Here is a 20,823-nt window from a genome sequence, read left to right as displayed (position 1 = left end):
GGCGGCGCGGCGCAGCGTGGTCCCTGACGCATCTCCTGCCGGGGCTCCCGGGGCATCTGGAGCGGGAAGAAAGGTTCCGCAGGGGTTGGTTCCGCCGCGGCTCCGAGGCCCTTCAGGCTGCGCTCTGGGGACCTGGAGGGACTCATGCGTTTACTTAAATATCCACAGCCAAGAACGGAACATGATGCCACACCACAATGGGTCCTCAACAGATATTTATGGAATAAATAACGCAACGCAATGTAATATTTACGCTTTCTACCTGGCACATGAAGAGCACTTGAAACTCTTCCACATTGGTGGTTTTGTTGTTGTGTTTTTTTGAGACAGAGTCTCGCTCTGTCACTCAGACTGGAGTGCAGTGGCACGTTCTTTGCTCACTGCAACCGCCGCCTCCCAGGTTCAAGCGATTCTCCTGCTTCAGCCTCCCCAGTAGCTGGGATTACAGGCGCCCGCCACCACGCACGGCTAATGTTTGTATTTTTAGTAGGGACAGGGTTTCACCATGTTGACCAGGCTGGTCTCGAACTCCTGACCTCAGGTGATCCACCACGCCTCGGCCTCGTAAAGTGTTGGGATTACAAGCGTGAGCCACCGCGCCCGGCCAGCAACCACATTTCTTGCATATGATTCTCCCAACCACAGGAGTTGGCATGGCCGACCATCCGTTGTCAGCTCCCAACTATGCAAGATAACAGCTCTCTTTTATGTTTTCTTACAAACCACAGAGGGCCTGGCACATAATAAGCATCCAATAGATCTTTATGCTATTGAACAAAGCCCTGAGTATGTTTCAGATATTAGCTTATTTAATTCCTCACAGCAATGCTGTGATGCATAGTTGCTCAGAGATTGAGTGACAGGTGGTTAGTGACAGAATAGGGGTTGGCAATTGGGGTTATCTAATGCTAACCTAAAAGTAACTCAAGAGACACAGGCTTGGCCAGGTGCAGTGGCTCACGCCTGTAATCTCAGCACTTTGGGAGGCCGAGGCAGATGGATCACTTGAGGTCAGGAGTTCAAGACCAGCCTGGCCAACATGGAGAAACCCGTCTCTACTAAAAATACAAAAATTAGCTGGGCGTGGTGGCAGGCACTTATAGTCCCAGCTACTCGGGAGGCTGAGGCAGGAGAATCGCCTAAACCTGGGCGGCAGAGGTTGCAGTGAGCCGAGACTGCGCTGCGCCATCGTACTCCACCCTGGGCAACAAAAAAGAAACTTCATCTCAAAAAAAAAAAAAAAAAAAATATATATATATATATATATATATATATATATATATATATATATGGAGGAGACTTTCAGGTTAAGACACATAGAGAGAGCACTGCCTCTGGAAGCCCATAAATCCACAACAAAGAGATATTTAAAGATATAAATATACAAGGACAGGAAGAACAGGAAAGGGGACCCCCAGCAGTAGAATCTCTGGAAGCTGGAAAGCAGATCGGCTGGTATTACCTGACTGGGCTGATCTCAGACAGCTAAATCCCTGCCAGGAGTGGGGAAGGCTGCAAGCCAGTCCTTACTCATACAACAGAATCCTCAAAAAGGTAAGAATGGGCAGCAGCTGCTGCTGCTGCTAGAGCTAAGGGTGAAAGAAGGCCAAAACAAAGAGGATTATTTGGAGGTGCCTTTGATAAACAGATCTTTAGGTCCCCTCCAGCTCCCTAGCCACTGGGTGATGTCCCTCCCCTACTTTAGGACCCATCTGGGGTTTCACGGGAGAGGGACAAACAAAGGGTCTCTGGGCCAGGTGCAGTGGCTCATGTCTATAATCCCAGCTACTCAGGAGGCTGAGGCAGGAGAATCACTTGAACCTGGGAGGCGGAGGTTGCAGTGAGTCGAGATCGCACCATTGCACTCCAGCCTGGGCAACAAGTGCGAAACTCTGTCTCAAAAAAAAAAAAAAAAAAAAAAAAAAGAAAGAAAGAAAGAAAGAAAGAAAGAAAAAAATTATTGGCCATACACAGTGGCTCAGGCCTGTAATCCCAGTGATTTGGAAGGCTGAGGCAGGAGGATCACTTGAGGCCAGGAGTTCAAGAGCAGCCTGGGCAAAATAGTCAAGACTGTTTCCTTTTTTCTTCACCAAAAGCAGATACTTGAAAGACCCTGTTTCTACAAAAGGAAAAAAAAAAATAGCTGGGTACTGTGGCTCATGCTTGTAGTTCCAGCTACATAGGAGGCTGAGTCGGGAGAACTGCTTGAGCCCAGGCGTATGAGGCTGCAGTGAGCTATGACTGAACTACTGCACTCCAGCCTGGGTGACAGAGGGAGACCCTGTCTGAAAAAAAAAAAAAAAAAAAAAAAGAAGCCAGGTGCAGTGCCTCACACCTGTAATCCAAGCACTTTGGGAGGCCAAGGCGGACAAATCACCTGAGTTCAGGAGTTCAAGACCAGCATGGCCAAACATGGCAAAACCCTATCTGTACTAAAAATACAAAAATTAGCCGAATGTGGTGGCACATACCTGTAATCCCAGCTACTTGGGAGGATGAAGCATGAGAACTGCTTGAACCTGTGAGGTGGGGGTTGCAGTGAGCTGAGATCACACCACTGCACTTCAGCCTGGGTGACTGAGTCAGATTCTGTTTGAAAAAAAAAAGAAGAAGAAGAAGAAAAGGCCGGGCGTGATGGATCACACCTGTAATCTCAGCAGTTTGGGAGGCCGAGGTGGGCAGATTGCCTGAGCTCAGGAGTTCAAGACCAGCCTGGGCAACACGGTGAAACCCCGTCTCTACTAAAATACAAAGAATTAGCCAGGCGTGGTGGCGTGCGCCTGTAATTCTAGCTACTCAGGAGGCTGAGGCAGGAGAATTGCTTGAACCCAGGAAGTGGAGGTTGCAGTGAGCCAAGATCGCACCACTGCACTCCAGCCTAGGCGACAGAGCGAGATTCCATCTCAAAAAAAAAAAAAAATGTCAGCAAGAAAAGGAAGTTACACGGATGCAGCTAGAGGTCATTATCCTAAGCAAATTAATGCAGAAACAGAAAATCAAATACCTCATGTCCTCACGTATAAATGGGAGTGAAACATTGATACATCTGGACATAAAGATGAGAACAATGGATACTGGGAACTCCTAGAGGTGGGTGGGAGTGAGGCAAGGATTGAAAAACTGCCCACTACTGCCATGGTCACTGTCTGGATGACAGAATCAATTGTACCCCAAACCTCAGCATCACACAATATACCCATATAACAAACCTGCACATGTACCCCCGAATCTAAAATAAAAGGTGATATTAAAAAAAAAAAAAAGACGGCCGGGCACAGTGGCTCATGTCCGTAATCTCAGCACTTTGGGAGGCCGAGGCGGGTGGATCACCTGAGATCAGGAGTTCGAGACCAGCCTGGCCAATGCGGCGAAACCCTGTCTCTACTAAAAATACAAAAATTAGCAAGGTGTCACGGCACATGCCTGTAATCCCAGCTGCTTGGGAGGCTGAGGCAGGAGAATCCCTTGAACTGGGGAGGCAGAGGTTGCAGTGAGCTGAGATTACGCCACTGCACTCCAGCCTGGGCAACAGAGTGAGACTCTCTCTCAAAAAAAAAAAAAAAAAAAAAAAGAGAAAAGGAAGTTAGAAAAACAACCCCTAGAAAAACAGCCGTAGAGGCTCTACATTCTGAGTCATAGGAGTTCCAGAAAGAGAAGTGATTGCTACATAACACAAATTTGAAAAGAAAGAGAAGTGAGAAAATAGAGGGAAGGAAATCAAAGAAATAATCCAACTTCTGAAAAGTAAAGAATGAGCTTCCAGCAGGAAAGTGCCTGTTGAGTGCGGGCACAGTGGAGGAAATGAGGCCACATAATCATCTGGGTGTGTTGGAGCTCGCCTGTAATCCCAGCTACTCGGGAGGCTGAGGCAGAAGAATTGCTTCAGCCCAGGAGGCAGAGGTTGCAGTGAGCTGAAATCGTACCACTGCACTCCAGCTTGGATTACAGAGTGAGACTCTGTCTCAAAAAAAAAAAAAAAAAAAAAAAGTAAAGTAGGCCTACATAGAGGAATATCAGTGTGAAATTGCAGAACTCTGGGGCCCAAAATCTTAAAAACTTTCCAGGAAGAACAAAATCGGTTACATATAAAGGATCCACAACGTGGCCAGAGCAGGAGGATTGCTTGAGCCCAGGAGTTGGAAACCTGTCAGAGCAACGTAGCGTGACCCTGTGTCTACAAAAAAATAAAAAACAAAACACAAAAAAGAACCAAAGGCTCCCGAAACAGAATGGCTTTAGCCTGCTCAACTGCAGCTGGCCGACAGCGTCTCTTCATTATTCTGAAGGACAACGAGCTCCAGTTCAGCCAAGCGTCAGCCATCTATGGGGATCTATGGGGTAGGATGCAAGAATTCAGCAATGTTACCTTCCGGGCAGTCTTTCTCAAGAACTCCTGGAGGACAGGCTCAACACAAGCAAGGGAGGACCAAGAAGGAGGAAGATGTGAAATCCAGGAAATAAAGACCCATGCAGGAGGGGGCGGGGGCATCCCCAGGGGGTGAAGAAAGACTCGGGAATGGTGTGTGTACCCAGCCTGTGCAGCCTGTCCAGCGGGGAGCAGCGTGACTCGAGACGTGTTGAGAGCTGGCATTACCAACATCCTTGCTGCCATGCTGCTCATTTAGGTACAGAATGCCCCACGAGCCTGGCCTAGATTCTTTTTTTGTTTGTTTGAGACAGAGTCTCACTTTGTCACCCAGGCTGGAGTGCAGCGGTAAGATCTCGGCTCACTGCAACCTCCGCCTCCCGGGTTCAAGCGATTCTCCTGCCTCAGCCTCCCGAGTAGCTGGGACTACAGGTGCCCACCACCACGCCCTGCTATTTTTTTGTATTTTTAGTAGAGATGGGGTTTCACCGTGTTAGCCAGGATTGTGTCGATCTCCTGACCTCATGATCTGCCCACCTTAACCTCCCAAAGTGCTGGGATTACAGGCGTGAGCCACTGTACCTGGCCCTGGCCCAGACTCTTGCCTGCACCTGGCTGGTCCCGATCACAGGCTGAGGACGCCCCGTTCTTGCCCTGCTGCCTGGGTCTGCTGAGGACACATGGCCCACCTGACAGGCCTCACCCTGCTTCTGAGGTCTGAGCACCCTACTCCTCAGGGCACTGTGAGCTCAGAAGCAAGAGACAGAACGGCTCATGCCCCTGACCATTTCCTGCTGAATGTCCATACCACAGCTCTGCTCAGCGTCCAAACAGGGGAGCCCCACCCACAGCCATGCCCTCTGCCTGCCCCAGAGGGGGCTCTTGTCAGTGCCCACAGAGGCTGGGCCCAGCCTGTACCCCAGGCACTCACCTGAGTTTATCTTTCCGGGAGTCTTCTGGCCTGGCCATGGCGCCTGTTCTGCCCCAGCCGGGGGTGTGCTGCCTCTCTGCACACATAGTACTCAGGGAAACACATCTGGGTGGGATTCATAAAACCCTAAAGGAAAGCACGGGCGTGTTCAACCCAAGTCAAAGTAAAGGTGACCTCTCAGGTGGGGAGGAATCACTTGGGAGGACCCAGGGCGCTCCTAGGACACTGGTAATGTTCTGGTCATAACCTGGGGAATGGGCACAACTGGTATTATTATTGTAATGTATACGTGTGTGTGTGTGTGTGTGTGTGTTTTTTAATTGAGTTTTGCTTTATCACCCAGGCTGGAGTGCAGAGGTGTGATCTCGACTCACTGCAACCTCCGCCTCCCGGGTTAAAAGCAATCCTCCTGCCTCAGCCTCCTGAATAGCTGGGATTACAGGTGCACACCACCACACCCAGCTAATTTTTGTATTTTTAGTAGAGATGGGGTTTCACCATGTTGGCCAGGTTGGTCTCCAACTCCTGACCTGACGTGATCTGCCTGCCTTGGCCTCCCAAAGTGCTGGGATTATAGGTGTGAGCCACTGCACCCAGCCACATGTGTGTCTTATTTTTATTTTATTTTGTTTTGTTTTTTGATAAAGAGTCTCACTGTGTTGCCCAAGCTGCAAAGCAAAGGTGTGATCTCAGCTCACTGCAACCTCCGCCTCCCAGTTCAAGCGATTCTCCTGCCTCAGCCTCCTGAGTAGCTGGGATTACAGGCGCCTGCCACCACACCCAGCTAATTTTTGTATTTTTAGTAGAGACAGGGTTTCACCATGTTGGTCAGGCTGGTCGAGAACTCCTGACCTCAGGTGATCCACCCACCTTGGCCTCCCAAAGTGCTGGGATTACAGGCGTAAGCCACCATGCCCGGCTAAGAAGGATTTTTTTTTTTTTTTTTGAGATGGAGTCTCGCTGTGTCACCAGGCTGGAGTGCAGTGGTGCCGTCTCGGCTCACTGCAGCCTCCACCTTCTGAGTTCAAGAGATTCTCCTGCCTTAGCCTCCCAAGTGTCTGGGATTACAGGCACACACCACCATGCCCGGCTAATTTTTGTATTTTTAGTAGAGATAGTGTTTCACCATGTTGGCCAGGCTGGTCTTGAACTCCTGACCTAGTGATCCACCCACCTCGGCCTCCCAAAGTGCTGGGATTACAGGCGTGAGCCACCGCGCCTGGCCAGAAGGAATTTTTTAAAAGTAAAAGCGGCAGGGAGCGGTGGCTCACACCTGTAATCCCAGCACTTTAGGAGGCTGAGGCGGGTAGATCACCTCAGGTCAGGAGTTCAAGACCAGCCTGGCCAACATGGTGAAACCCCATCTCTACTAAAAATACAAAAATTAGCCGGGCGTGGTGGCAGGTGCCTGTAATCCCAGCTGCTGGGAGGTTGAGGGAGGAGAAAATCACTTGAACCCAGGAGGCAGAAGTCGCAGTGAGCCGGAATTGTGCCATTGCACTCTAGCCTGGGAGACAAGAGCGAAACTCCGTCTCAAAAAAAAAAGAAAGAAAGGAAGGAGGGAGGGAGGGAGGGAGGGAGAGAGGAAGGAAGGAAGGAAGGAAGGAAGGAAGGAAGGAAGGAAGGAAGGAAGGAAGGAAGGAAGGAAAAGAAACCCAGAAGAAAAAGATGAATGATGAATGGAACCAAGCCTGGGTTATCCTTGTCTTTAGGCCAACACAGTCAAAAATAGATTATATATGTTTGTCTTTTAATAGAGGAAGAGGCTTACAAAGGCAACAATGCCAGGTCCTAGGAAAGCCATAGTACAGCCTGGCTGGAAGGAGGCTCCCAGCCTCTGTGTCTGGGTAGAAGTAGCCACTGTTCTCCTTGGCCCCTGCAGGATCAGTTTGGCCCAATGTGGCTGGTGCAGGCTGAGGGGTGTTGCCAGTCTGAGTTGGCCGGAGGGAGCTGGGACAGCCTTGGGCTGCAGCAAGACAGCCACAGTGCCAAGGGCCTGGGGCTTGACACGCCCTGCATGGGAGTGGACCTGGGCAGCTGGAGGCCACCTCTGGACTGTGATGATGGCAGCCTCTCCCCTCACTGAGCGCCGAGCATCTGAGGGGTGTCCTGCCTGCATCACCGCCTTGTGGCTTCATCAGTCCCACGAGTTTGTGCCCATTTTACAGATGAGGAGATGGAGACCCAGATAACCAGTCAGAAAGTGGTCGGGCCAGGACTAAGAGTGCAGCGCGCAGTCTCCGTGCCCTGGATCAACAGCTCAAGGAACTGGGGTGCTCCGGAAATGGGGCCAAGGCTGCTGAGCAGGAGGACGCTCAGGGCCTTGCCCTCAGGAAAGGCAATCCCCCACTCGGAGATCGGTCTTGTTGCCGCATTTTATAGATGGGAAAATGAGACTAGAAGAAACCACAAGCGACCCGCCGGCGGACACACGGCAACGTTTTAGGTGCTGGGTCTGGCCGGGCGGCCATCACCGGTCACCGTGGGGAGGAGAAGGAGCCGAGAGACTCGCTCGCGGCCGGGGGGAGGCAGAAGCGCGTCCCGCGGGAGAGGTGGGTTTGAGGAGTGAGCTCCCGGTCCCGCGGGGATGCCAGTGGGTCCAGGGCCCGGGCTGCCAGGCGGGGCGGGGCGGAGCGGGGCGGGGCTCGGCCGGGTAGTGGGGCGGGGCCGGGCGGTGGATTGACGGGCGGGGCCTGGTGGCGGGGCGGGGCCGGGCGGCTGAGAGGGGCGGGGCGGATGCGGGCACAGCGGTCTGGCTAACTCCTGCCAGGCAGTGCCCTTCCCGGAGCGTGCCCTCGCCGCTGGTGAGTGAGAACGGGACGCGGAGGGGGCAGCGGGAAATGGGGGCCCGCACGGCTGCGACTCTGACAGCGCCGCGGGACAGAGGGAAACTGAGGCCGGAGCCGAGGACTGGACACCCGAGGGGGCGGCCCGGGGCAGCACTTGGGGCTCGGCTATCGGGTCAGGGGCGGAGGCGGCGGGCAGCCAGGTCTGGACCTCCGCGGCCGGGGTTCCTGCGCGGGCCGCCTCCGACTGGGGGTTCGGGAGGGGAAACTTGGGCAACTCCGCCACGCCCTGCCCCTGCTTCTCCTGCAGGAAGCGCGGTCGCAGGAGAGGCCGATGCTCCCTCTCCCGCCCATTCCGCGGATGGGCAATCCCAGGCGGAGCTCCCTTCAGGGTCTCAGAATGTCTGGGAGACCTCAGGCAGGATCCTGATCCCCCAAGACACCCCGTTTCATAGTGGAGGAGAACAGCCCAGATCGGGGAAGTTTTTTTTGCCCAAAGCCGGTTAGAGGCCCCCCGGCCCTCAATTCCCAGTGCGGGGCTCAGGTGCGCTGCAGCCTAGACGGGACTTACTCTGAGCCGAGCAGCCTCTGGGACCTGTCTGCTTCCCCTGCCCCTTGCAAAGAAGACGGAGCCCAGGTGGGAGAAGCGGGGGCTTCCTGCTGTGAACACACTGCTGGCCAGGGCAGCTTCCAGAGGCCATGGCCTGGCGTGGGCCTGGAGCCCCTCTGGCCAGCCTGCCAGGGGCCGGCGCTACGGAATACCAGCAGTGTGCCCTGGGCTGGATGGCAGGAGAGACAGGACTTGAGGCTGTCCCAGAATGGACTCAGGCAGGGCGAGGATATTAGGGGAGGTGGTGTACAGGAAGCAGTCGCCCAGCTCGCCTGGCACACAGCAAGCCCTGCCCATGAAGGCCTGCTGCCAGAACGTGGGCGAGGCCCGGCGTCTCTGTGGAGTCGGTGGGGCCCGAGACAGGGCAGCGTGAGGCAGGTTTCCACTGGCGGTGAAAGGGGCTGTGTAGCAAGGGCAGGAGAGCCAGCCTCAGCCCAGCAGGGGAAGGCGGCCCCTGAGTCTCCACCTGGCTGCTGGCAGCCCCATAGGGAGGCTCCGCGGGAATCCTGGGCTCCCAGGGGAGTGCTGGAAACTGGGGGAAACTGAGGCTTACCAAAGAAGCCTTTGTCCAGAGTCATGCAGCTGGCGTGGTGGAGCCAGGGCCTGATCCCAGCCTGCCTCCTCCACTGTGCCCCGAGGGCCACTTTGTTTCCTGGGAGTGTGTCTGTGCATGTGTGCACACACATGTGCTGTGTCCTGTCGTCTGTACAGACTTATGCCTGGCGTGAGGCACCATGTCTGGCTGGATCTACCAGAAAATATTCACAGCAGGTTCTCCAGGTGGGGTGAAGGGCTTGGGCTCACAGGGAGGGAGCCTACATTTACCTTTAGCTTTTTCAGTATTTCAGTTTTGAATCTCTGTTTTGTTTTGTTTCGTTTTTCTTTCTTTCTCTTTTTTTCCTTCTTTTTTTCTTTTTTTTTTTTTGTTTGAGACAGGGTCTTACTCTGGTAGGCAGGCTGGAGTGCAGTGATGCAATCATAGCTCACTGCAGTCTCCTGCAGAACTCCCGGGCTCAAGCGATCCTCCCACCTCAGCCTCCCAAAGTGCTGGGATTACAGGTGTGAGCCACCGTTTCTGGCTTATTTGTGTTTACTTTTGATTGGGCAAACAATGCGTGGATATGCTCTCTTTGTGTAAAACAGTAGTCTTTTTTATTTTATTTTCTTTTTAACCACTGGACCACTAGGGAAGTCATTCTTAATTTCTTCTTTACTTTTATTTATATGTATTTTTGGAGTCGGTGTCTCTCGCTCCATTGCCCAGGCTGGAGTGCAGTGGCTCGAGCTGGGCTCACTGCAACCTCTGCCTCCTGAGTTGAAGTGATTCTCCTGCCTCAGCCTGGCTAATATTTGTACTTTTAGTAGAGACGGGGTTTCACCATGTCGGCCAGGCTGTTTCTTTATCTTTCACTAAAAAAAAAGTTTAACCCCCGAACCTTGAAGGAAAGGAAATGAGTCTTTCTTAACAGAACCAATTCCCCCTGGACACCCACCCTCACCCTACCCTTTGCCAGGCCACTCGATGGCCAGGTTGGCTGTGGATTTTTCCAGACGTGTGGGCTGTTCCACTGGTTACTTTCGTAATGAAAAACGCACACAAAGTCAGGACGATTAGCCATGAGTCATTTTTTAAAAGCCTGAAAACAAGTCTCTGGGACAATGGTGGCTTCATTGGAGAGACAAGGCTCAGGGGAGCTGGGTGCAGCTGGGGGTGGTGGTGGGGATCAGAGAAGGGACACATTCCTTATTCTGTTCCTGGATCGCCTTCTTTTTTTAGTTAGTTAAGTTGTGCTTTTTGTTTGTTCAGTTTTTTTCTTTTTTTTTTTTGAGAGGGAGTCTCGCTCTGTTGCCCAGGTTGGAGTGCAGGGGCGTAATCTCGGTTCACTGCAACCTCCACCTCTTGGGTTCAGTTGATTCTCCTGCCTTAGCCTTCTGAATAGCTGGGACTACAGGCGCCCGCCACCACACCTGGCTAATTTTTGTATTTTTAGCAGAGACAGGATTTCACCATGTTAGCCAGGCTGGTCTCGAACTCCTGACCTGAGGTGATCTGCCTGCCTCAGCCTCCCAAAGTGCTGAGATTACAGGTGTGAGCCACTGTGCCTGGCCTTCTGGGTCACCTATAGAGAGGTCTCCAAGAACAGAAAGACACCCTGAAACCCACTGGCTCGACCACCACCTCACAGATAGGGACACAGAGGCCCAGAAGATGAGATACCTTGGGGCAGCTATGGGTCTGGGGTCTCCGGGCCAGGAGTGAAGTCTCACAAGACCCGGAGACCCTGGGTCCCACCCTTGGTTGGGGAGGGCTCAGATCCTGCGGGGCCTGATGCTCTGTGGGGGCTGGGATGTTGCTGTGGCAGGTGGAGAGAGTGATGCTGCTGGCCTTGGGAGAACCTTCTGGCACAGTTCACAGGTGGGGTGGAGTGGCCTGGGGCCTGCGGGTCCAATCCTGGTGCTGCAGGCTTTATGAGCCCTGTTACAGATGAGGAAGGAGGCTGAGACGGGTGGTGACACAGATGCTGGCAAGTGGCCATGCAGCCCAGAGCAGGCCGGCAGACACCCGGCTCAGAGGGAGGGTTGGGATGAGTTTTGGAGTCACTCAGACCTAGAAAGTTCTGTGACTTCTCATGTCTCAGCTTCCTCATCTGGAAAATGGGACAAGTTATGAGTCCACTGTGGAGGCCAAGTGGGCCATGTGGCTCAGGGAAAAGCAGCTAGTCCCCTGTGGCCGCTGTGGGGACTAAACGAGGCGGTGACCATCGGGATGAGCACGGACTCCACCATGCAGGCCCCTGCCTACCAGAGGCCCGTGCACAGCCAGAGCTGAGCGAGGCCTGGAGCCTTCTCCTGCCTCCATGTCCTGCGTCCTCTACCCTGCCCTGATCTTGCCTCTGTTTTGGGGGCGCTGCTCCGTGCAGGGCATTTTCACCTGTGGAGTGTCCAGGGGCTCTCATGGCTGATAGGGTCTCGTCTCAGGTCCAAGCCTTGAGGCCCTGTCTTCCCCTGGAGGAAATGGGGCTAGTGGCCCCACACCGATACCCACAAGCCCTCTCTTCTCTAGAGTTTTCAGGAAAACGTTGTTGTCCCACCCCTTCCTCCCTTGAGCTACCCCAGGCCCCTGAGAAGCAGACATGGCGGGTTTACCCACCTGATGTGGAGGGAAGCCGGGCCCAGAGACGAGCCTTGGATGGAGGCAGAGCCGAGGTCTGGATCCCTGTTCACCTGAAGGAGACAAAGGGGCATAGGTGGCTTCACCCCCTGCCTGAACCCCGAGTCCCGTCCCTGCCATGTATGCCCCCTGGCCCACCCCAGCCTTCCCTGGGCCCATCCCAGAGCAGATTTCTGGACCCTGCCTAGCCCGGCCCAGCATGACTCATCATGTTCATGCTGCCCACCTGTTCCCTGATTGGGCGATTCAGGAGCCAGGCAGTTCCCCAGAGGCCCTAGGAAACTCCCTGCCCGCCACCAGGCTTTCTCCATGTGGGGCATCTGACCACCCTGTTTTCTGGTGGGGCAGATTGGCCCTGTGGGTCATAACCACAGCCAGGCCTGAGAAGGGGGCATCCTGGGGTGGGAGTGTGAGCACGGGACTCAGAACCGGCTCCAGACCCTGCTCTCTCTTGCTGTGCCTTGGGAAAGCCGCCATGCCTCTGTGACTTTAATTCGTTCTGTGCAACAGGGCACCTGGAGGGTGGTCTCTAAGGTCGTGTCAGCTGGAACACGGGGTGAGTTCCATTTGTGATTTACTGGGCTCCGAGTGTGCGCCTGGCCCTGGCTGGGTGCTGGGGCCAGGTGACAGAACCGTGGGGAGGGAGAAGTTCTGCCACATGCTACAAGGTGAGGACCTCTAGAACATGACGCTCAGTGAAGGAAGCCAGACACCAGGGCCACACACTGCATTGAGACCAAATATCCAGGAGGGGCAAGTCCCCAGAGAGAAGTCAGATCGCTGGCTGCCAGGGGTGGGGGGAGGGAGGGGAGCCACTGCTGATGGATACAGGGTTTCTTTTCGGGGTTGAAAATGCTTTGGAACTTGATACAGAGGGTGGCTGCACAACAATGGCAATATACAAATGCTGCTGAATGGTGCACTGGGGGTTTCCATTTGTTGCATGAACATCACTGAAAGTGCATCAGCTTCCATGTGGTATCAAGGGGTTCTGGATGTGCGTGTGTCTTATGCTGGTGGTATTAACCTTGCTCGCCTGGACAGGGACACTTGTGAGACTGAGAGTGGGCCATCAGTGTGGGGCAGGTGGGCCTCAACTGGGGGTGTCCTGGGAAAACGCATGTACAGGAACCCTGGTCCGGCTTGTTTCCAGCGGAGGCTGAATGAGACTCCTTATGGTTCCCCCACAACATCACTCAGCTGTGGACTCACGCAGGCTCCAGCAGAGCGGCGGTTATGTCTCAGTTGCCCAGATGGGCAGCAGGCTGAGCTGGCCTGGGCTTACCTGAGAGGATATAGTGGGAGGCTGAGCTGGGAGGTGGTCCCAGGGCTGTGGTCCAGAGCTCCGTATCCACTTGGCAGTGGTGCAGGGCCAGTGCTCAGCAGTACCTCCCGTACCGGGGAAGGTGGCCTTTCATATGTGTAGTGACATCAGACCCCCACTACCACCCCATTAGCAGTGTACCCTGGAAGCTGGAGGGTGGGGCAGGAGGGAGGGGGTGGGGCAGGAGGGAAGGGGTGGGGCAGGAGGGAGGGGGCGGGGCAGGATGAAGGGGATGGGGCAGGAGGGGGAGGGGCAGGATGGAGGGGCAGGAGGGGGAGGGGCAGAAGGGAGGGAGAGGGAGAACACAGGAATATTTCTTTTTTTTTTTTTGAGACGGAGTCTTGCTCTGTCACCCAGGCTGGAGTGCTGTGGCCGGATCTCAGCTCACTGCAAGCTCCGCCTCCCGGGTTCCCGCCATTCTCCTGCCTCAGCCTCCCGAGTAGCTGGGACTACAGGCGCCCGCCACCTCGCCCGGCTAGTTTTTTGTATTTTTTAGTAGAGACGGGGTTTCACCGTGTTAGCCAGGATGGTCTCGATCTCCTGACCTTGTGATCCGCCCGTCTCGGCCTCCCAAAGTGCTGGGATTACAGGCTTGAGCCACCGCGCCCGGCCCACAGGAATATTTCTTGCCAGGACCTAGGTCACATGCCCAGCCCCCAAGAATGTCCATCCTTACTGCTCATCTGTGCAGCAACCTTGGGGGATGGGGTAACTGTCCCCATTCAACAGGTGAGAAAACTGAGGTCCAGGGAGGGGAGGGAATCATAGTAAGTGGCAGCATGGGAATCTGCTGGATGCCTGACACTCTGATTGTTCCTTTAAAACAGGCCCAGTGCGGTGGCTCATGCCTGTAATCCTAGCACTTTGGGAGGCTGAGGCAGGCAGATCAACTCAGGTCAGGAGTTTGAGACCAGCCAGGCCAACATGATGAAACCCTGTCTCTACTAAAAAATATAAAAATTAGCTGGGCGTGGTGGCGGGTGCCTGTAATCCCAGCTACTTGGAAGGCTGAAGCAGGAGAATCGCTTGAACCCGGGAGGCGGAGGTTGCAGTGAGCAGAGATCTTGCCACTGCACTCCAGCCTGGGTGACAGAGCAAGACTCCATCTCAAAAAAAAAAAAAAAAAAAAAAAGTGCCCTGGCCAGGCATGGTGGCTCATGCCTATAATCCCAGCACTTTCGGAGAACAAAGTGAAAGGATCACCTGAGCCCAGGAGTTTGAGACTAGCCTGGGCAACATGGAGAGAACTTGTCTCTACAAAAAAATACAAAAAGTAGCTGGGCATGGTGGTGCATGCCTGGAGTTCCAGCTACCTCCAGGCTGAGGTGGGAGGATCCCCTGAGCCTGGGAGGTCAAGGCTGCAGTGAGCTACGATGGTGCTGCTGCTCTCCAGCCTGGACAGCAGCGACACTCTGTCTCTGAAATATAAAATACAGTAATGTTCATTATACATATTTTGGCAAACAAGTAACGTAGTGAACTTAGCATCATAAATCCTGCTGCCGAGGGTGGACTCTGGAATCCTGAGTGGCTGGCCTGTGGAGGGGCCTTGGGCAGACGTCTCCACTGCCCTGTGCCTCAGGTGTCTGTTGGCAGACGGCCATAAGGTGGCATCGCTCCCTCGCAGGGTGAGGGTTCATGGCCAGTGTTGGGGTAAAGCTTGCCTGGCCTGGCATACAGCCATTTCTCTGGAAATGCTGGCTTTACGATTATGACTGTGGCTAACATCTTCATGCAATGGTTACAACTGAGAAAAAAAAATGCATATCTAGGCTGGGCGCAGTGGCTCACGCCTGTAATCCCAGCACTTTGGGAGGCCGAAGCAGGCAGATCATCTGAGGTCAGGAGTTCAAGACCAGCCTGGCCAACATGGTGAAACCCTGTCTCTACTAAAACTACAAAAATTAGCCCGGCATGGTGGCATGTGCCTGTAATCCCAGCTACTTGGGAGGTGGGAGGCTGAGGCGGGGGAATCCCCTGAACCTGGGAGGCGGGGGTTACAGTGAGCTGAGATTGTATTCCAGGCTGGGCAACAGAGCGAGACTATATATATAAAAAAAAAGCAAATCTGTATTATCCATTCTTTGCCAAAATTGGGGTCATTCTGTAGTCTATGTATATTCTGCTTTCTTCGTGTTAGTGAGAACAACTTTTTCATCACTAAAAAGCCTTCAAAAGCTTGGTTTGTGAAGGGCCAGTCTTTAATAGTCCCTGGCTGCTGGGCACTGAGGTGGCTGCTGGGCACTGATGTGGCTTCTGTGCTCACCCAGCTCCATGGATTCCAGGCCAGCAGCTGCTCCTTCTCCCTGGGGCCGGCTTTGCCCTTTGCCCTTTGCCCTTTGCCCCTGCCGAAGCCCACATTCAGCACAGTCTCCTCTGACCCCCTTCTGCCCCCACTTGGCTGCCTCCATGACCCCTGGAATGCTTGTCTCTCGCGTTCCCCTGGGGCGAAAGTGCTCACTGTTCTTCCTGTGGCATCTCCTCCCTGGTCCCCGGTCAGAGGGTCCCTTTCTGAGGTCCAGGCTCCCTCAGCCCCAGTCTGTGCCCACTCAGGGCCTCCCCAACCCCGTGCCCCGCTGGGTCCCAACCCTCGCCCCAGCAGGCCTTGCTGCAAGTTGGCGGAACTAAATCCGGTTGTGTGGCTTGTCTCAGACAAGAGCAGATGACCCCTGATTCTCCACCTAGAATCAGAGTGAGTGGGACCTTAGCCCTTCATTTTTTGATGAGGCCAGGGTGGGAGCCATATTGTCACCGGGGCAGAGCCTGGCCCAGAGTGCACTGTGGCCCCAGGCAGGCCGCTGTCCATCTCCGGTGCATGGGGAAGGGGCGGTGGTTTTAGTGGGGCCCTGTGGGGTGCTGAAACAGCTGTGTAGAGTCCTTGCTGCTGTGCACTGAGCTGTGTTCAAGGTAGGTAAGCATTGATATCCCACTCTACCGAGGGGGAAACTGAGGCCCTGAGTTGATGTGATTTGCCTGAGGTCACAGTGAGGCAGTGAGGAAAGGGATTTGACCCAAACTCTGTCTGATAGCAGTCACCGAATGAGTGAGTGAGTGAAAGGTGAATGTGAAGTGCTGGAATGTAAAGCACTGGCCTGGCAGAGCCCCCAGAGCTGGGACTTGGCCCAGGGAGGCAGGCTGGGAGGGCTTCTTGGTGGAGGGGACCCAAACTGGCCTCGGAAGAGGCAGCAGGGAGGAGGGGTCAGTGCCAGGAGACCCAAGGTCGAGGTGAGGGTGGACAAAGGTGAGGCCAGGCAGCTGGGGCAGGAGCAGGGCTGGAAATGTGTTCACTCAGCCACTCCTGCCCTGCACATCTCTGTGCCTCCTGATAAGCCAACTGGTTGATCTGTGGGTGACAGGCCTTTCAGGGATGCTGGAGGAGACACAGGCCTAACCCCATGGCCTCAGGAATGCCTTCACCCAGCCTTGTCTTTTCTTTCAGAGCTCCCCTGAACAGCAGCTGCAGCAGCCATGGCCCCGCCCTGGGTGCCCGCCATGGGCTTCACACTGGCGCCCAGCCTGGGGTGCTTCGTGGGCTCCCGCTTTGTCCACGGCGAGGGTCTCCGCTGGTACGCCGGCCTGCAGAAGCCCTCGTGGCACCCGCCCCACTGGGTGCTGGGCCCTGTCTGGGGCACGCTCTACTCAGCCATGGGGTAGGTGGGCACGCGTGCTGGCCTGGGGATGAGCCTGGCCCTTTGCAAGGAGAGGCCTGGCCCAGGACAGAGGGTCTCCTCCAGGCGGGCCATGGGCCACGGCATGGTTTCCCAGCCCCATTTGGCAAGCCAGGGTGGGGAAGCTGTGGGCCTGTTGATTGCACAACTGAACTTTCTCCTCCTGGGCCCCTGCGGGGATGGGTCAGACGCTCACCCCACCCTGGCATCCCTGCCATGTTCACAGCTCCAGGCGGAGGCCGGCTTAGTGTGTGAAGGTTGGCCTTGGGCAGCGGCATGGATGCTTTCCAAGATTAACAACGGCAGCGACAGCCCCGAGAGCAGCTCCTCTGTTGAACTCCTGCCCAGTGCCAGACTCATCTCATTCATACTCAACGCCCCCCATGATAAGGGGCCTCCCAAGGACACAGGGCTTGCAAGTGTGGACCCCGCACCGCCCCCTTCAGGCTGAGTCTGGCCTGAATCCCTTGGAACTAGACCAGGGGAATTCCACCCGGAAAGGACGTGCTGGGAGGGGCAGGGCGCCTCTTGGTGGCTGTAGAGGGGACTGCACCCAGGAGGCAGGGAATTGACTGCCTTCTGGAATGTTCCCTGCATACTGGTTCCGTGTCAGCCCAATGCAGGGTGGGGACGCAGGTGCCAGGCACTCCAGGGGGCAGATAGCAGAGGCCAGGCCAGGTGCCCAGCTCTGATGGGAATAAGGCCCTGGAACCTGGGTGTCACCTGGGCCTCACCCCTTCCGGCCCAGGCCCTGCCCAGCCAGGCTCCCACACTTTCCTGGCTCCAGTGTCCCCACCCTGCTTGGCCTTCCTATACCACCTGGTCCCAGCCTGTCTTTGGGGGAACTTTTTGGGGCTCCCTGTGGCTCTGGATAAGGCAAACCCCTTGTTGGTAGGTGAGAGTCAGGGCTCTGGCCCCGGCCGACCGGACTTTATCCACTGATGACCTGCCAAGAGATCTCAGTCACTTCACCGCCTGTGCCTCAGTCTCCTCACTGTAAAGGGGGTGCTGACACTGCCTGCCTTACAGCATTATCAGGAGGCTGAAATGAGTGAATGCTTGGGAAGTGGTAGGGCCTTCTCATAGGTAGGGCTCCTGTGAGTGCCAGAGGGCATCGGCTACTGTTACTGGTGGTGTTACTGTTGCCCTGTGTTAACAGCTCCCATCACCAGGCCTCCCCCTGGACCTCACCCTGCAGTCACAGACTGACTCGGGGTCTCACATCTGCCTCACAGCCGCCTCACAGCCTTTGCATGTCCTGTTTCCCCCCCTGAAAAACTCCTATTCATCCTTTAAGGCCCAGCCCAAATGTCCTATCCTCTGTGCAGTGCTCTGGCTAGGTTAAGAGCCTCCTCTCTACCTAGTCACACCATGTGGTTCCCCTTCATAGCAGTGACAGTGATAATAATGGCAGGTGTTTATTGAGTGTCCTATATGCTGGGTATCGCATGCAGCACTGCCAGTGTGCTAACTAGAATCCCTATAGCAACCCTATGAAAAATGAAGGCCCAGAGAGGTCAGGCAACTTCCCTGAAATCACACAGCCATCAGTGTCAGGTCACGCATGAGCCATCACTGTGTCACTCGGAGGTGGGCAAGGCTCCTGGCCTTGCTCCTAACGGTGCTCTGAACTGCGGCCTCTGTTTCAGGTATGGCTCCTACCTGGTCTGGAAAGAGCTGGGAGGCTTCACGGAGGAGGCTGTGGTTCCCCTGGGCCTCTACACCGGGCAGCTGGCCCTGAACTGGGCGTGGCCCCCCATCTTCTTTGGTGCCCGACAAATGGGCTGGGTAAGTGTGGCTACGGCATGTGTCCCTGATCCCTGGGTCTGACCCTTGGAGGCCCTGGGGCATCACATAGGACACTGGGTCAATGTAGGCGGAGCCAGGGGAGGCAAAAGGCCATGTCTCTGTAGCTCTAAGCAGCCCACGCCCTGGAGCCTCCCCTCTACTGACTCTCCTTCAGTGAGGGAAGCTATTAAGGCAGAAGGGGTTGCAGGGTGGGTTTGGGGGCTACTGTATAGGAAAACCCACATGAAGCCTGGTACTGTGTGGGCAGGGTCACTGGCCCCTCTACACGACAGCTTCTTTTTTTTTTTTTTGAGACAGAGTCTTACTCTCTCACCCAGGTTGGAGTGCAGTGGCGAGATCTCAGCTCACTGCAACCTCCGCCTCCCAGGTTCAAGCAATTCTCCGGCCTCAGCCTCCTGAGTAGTTGGGACTACAGGCACATGCCACCATGCCTGGCTAATTTTTTTATTTTTAATAGAGACAGGGATTTTTTTTTTTTTTTTTTTTTGAGACAGCGTCTTGCTCCGTCGGCCAGGTTGGAGTGCAGTGGCGCGATCTCGGCTCACTGCAAGCTCCACCTCCCGGGTTCAGGCCATTCTCTTGCCTCAGCCTCCTGAGTAGCTGGGACTACGGGCGCCCCCGACTATGCCCGGCTAATTTTTTGTATTTTTAGTAGAGACGGCATTTCTCTGTTAGCCAGGGTCGTCTCGATCTCCTGACCTCATGATCCGCCCGCCTCGGCCTCCCAAAGTGCTGGGATTACAGGCGTGAGCCACTGTGCCTGGCCTTAAGACAGGGTTTTACCATATTGGTTAGGTTGGTCTTGAACTACTGACCTCTGGCGAACCACCCGTCTTGGCCTCCCGAAGTGTTGGGATTACAGGCGTGAGCCATTGTACCTGAAAAAGAGGTTTTTGTTTGGGCCTTGTAGTAATGCTGGAAGGTCAGCGCTGCCCTCCGTGGAGGCTCTGAGCTCAGAGAGGGGAAGGGACCTGCAAGACCTCTCTGAGCCACCACCGCACCCTTGAACAAACCGAGTTCACTTCAGGCATGTCATGTGCACCCCACACATGGCATGGGTCAGGCGGGAGGACTGTTCCCATTTTACAGATGAGGAAACTGAGGCTGAGGTGGGGGAGGGGGTTGGCCAGGTCACTCAGGGGTGGAGTGGGGGTGAGTGAGGTTCCTGACTCCCAAATCCAGCAGCAGTTGGGCAGTGGGACACGCACTTGGGTGGACGTGGTGCCTCAGGCCTCCCTGTCCTTCCTCCCCCAATCTCTGCAGGCCCTGGTGGATCTCCTGTTGGTCAGTGGGGCGGCGGCAGCCACTACCGTGGCCTGGTACCAGGTGAGCCCGCTGGCCGCCCGCCTGCTCTACCCCTACCTGGCCTGGCTGGCCTTCGCGACCACACTCAACTACTGTGTATGGCGGGACAACCGTGGCTGGCGTGGGGGCCGGCGGCTGCCAGAGTGAGTGCCCGGCCCACCAGGGACTGCAGCTGCACAAGCAGGTGCCATCAGTGATGGTGGCTGTCATGCTTTCACAACCACTGGGCCTGCTAGTCTGTCTGCTAGTCTGTCAGGGCCTTGGCCCAGGGGGTCAGCAGAGCTTCAGAGGTGGCCCCACCTGAGCCCCCACCCAGGAGCAGTGTCCTGCGCTTTCTGCATGCTCAGAGCATGTTCTCGGAACATGGAATTTTATAAGCTGAATAAAGTTTTTGACTTCCTTTACCATGGCCTTTTTGCTTGGGTGGGACCCCCGGCCACAGGGAAGAGGGGGAGCTGGGGCTGCGCTGGAGCTCGTCTCTGCGGGATCTGCCTGGGCTGCCTTCTCCACACAGGGCTGGATCCGGCTGGGGCTGCCCCACGCTTCCTGGGACGCTCCTGAAGCCCTGCAGGAGATGAACAGAGCAACCCTGGGTGCCACCCTGGAGCCCACACTGGCGCAGACCCAGCTGGTGCCGTGGGCTTCGGCAGAGGGAGGGGGTCCTGTCCACTTCCCATGGCTTCCGGGATGCTCAGCCCGGGCCCTTGAATGGCTGGGCCCACAACCAGTGTCTAATGCCTAGTCCTGCCCAATGCGTGGCCCTCAGCTGGTTTTACCCAGGACAGAGCTAGGGGTGCTGACTGCCCCGTCCCCCAGGGGCCCAGGCTTGTGGCAGCCTTACTGCACCAGGGA

At 55.4% G+C, this 20,823-nt stretch overlaps 2 protein-coding genes across 9 annotated transcripts in view; one reads left to right on the top strand and one right to left on the bottom strand.

Moving 5' to 3' along the window:
* The first annotated feature begins 8,030 nt into the window (after window positions 1–8,030).
* On the top strand, window positions 8,031–20,375 carry TSPO (translocator protein). Of its 4 annotated transcripts, none has more exon segments than NM_001258111.1 (4): window positions 8,031–8,101; window positions 16,629–16,839; window positions 18,507–18,645; window positions 19,930–20,353. In NM_001258111.1, coding segments are annotated over 3 exon segments (510 nt in total). In that variant the 5' UTR covers window positions 8,031–8,101; window positions 16,629–16,657; the 3' UTR covers window positions 20,119–20,353.
* The window catches only part of TTLL12 (tubulin tyrosine ligase like 12), an 86,896-nt gene continuing 76,371 nt past the window's right edge, over window positions 10,299–20,823 (bottom strand). Inside the window, exons 15-19 of one of the 5 annotated variants that reach the window (XM_077949396.1) lie at window positions 20,377–20,536; window positions 19,478–19,544; window positions 13,151–13,254; window positions 11,845–11,918; window positions 10,299–11,169 (exon numbers count right to left, since the gene is read on the bottom strand). In XM_077949396.1, coding sequence (XP_077805522.1) covers window positions 11,004–11,169; window positions 11,845–11,918; window positions 13,151–13,254; window positions 19,478–19,544; window positions 20,377–20,536 — 571 coding nt within the window. In that variant the 3' untranslated portion in view covers window positions 10,299–11,003. Of the gene's footprint in view, window positions 11,626–11,844; window positions 11,919–13,150; window positions 13,255–19,131; window positions 19,427–19,477; window positions 19,545–20,376; window positions 20,537–20,823 lie in introns of those variants that run through there. The other 4 variants (XM_077949400.1, XM_077949399.1, XM_077949397.1 and 1 more) reach the window with 4 other exon arrangements.

Source organism: Macaca mulatta, chromosome 10 (assembly GCF_049350105.2).
Source record: "Macaca mulatta isolate MMU2019108-1 chromosome 10, T2T-MMU8v2.0, whole genome shotgun sequence".
Taxonomy (NCBI): Eukaryota; Metazoa; Chordata; class Mammalia; order Primates; family Cercopithecidae; genus Macaca; species Macaca mulatta.
The sequence above is the reverse complement of the archived record's forward strand: the minus strand, read 5'-3'. Positions and strand labels throughout refer to the sequence as shown.

Bases quoted from the DNA above. Each gene is read 5' to 3' on its own strand.
- TSPO (XM_077948640.1), top strand. From the start codon at position 16,658: ATGGCCCCGCCCTGGGTGCCCGCCATGGGCTTCACACTGGCGCCCAGC. The intron at 16,840-18,506 runs GTAGGTGGGCAC...CCTCTGTTTCAG, and splicing joins ACGCTCTACTCAGCCATGGG to GTATGGCTCCTACCTGGTCT. The intron at 18,646-19,929 runs GTAAGTGTGGCT...CAATCTCTGCAG, and splicing joins GTGCCCGACAAATGGGCTGG to GCCCTGGTGGATCTCCTGTT.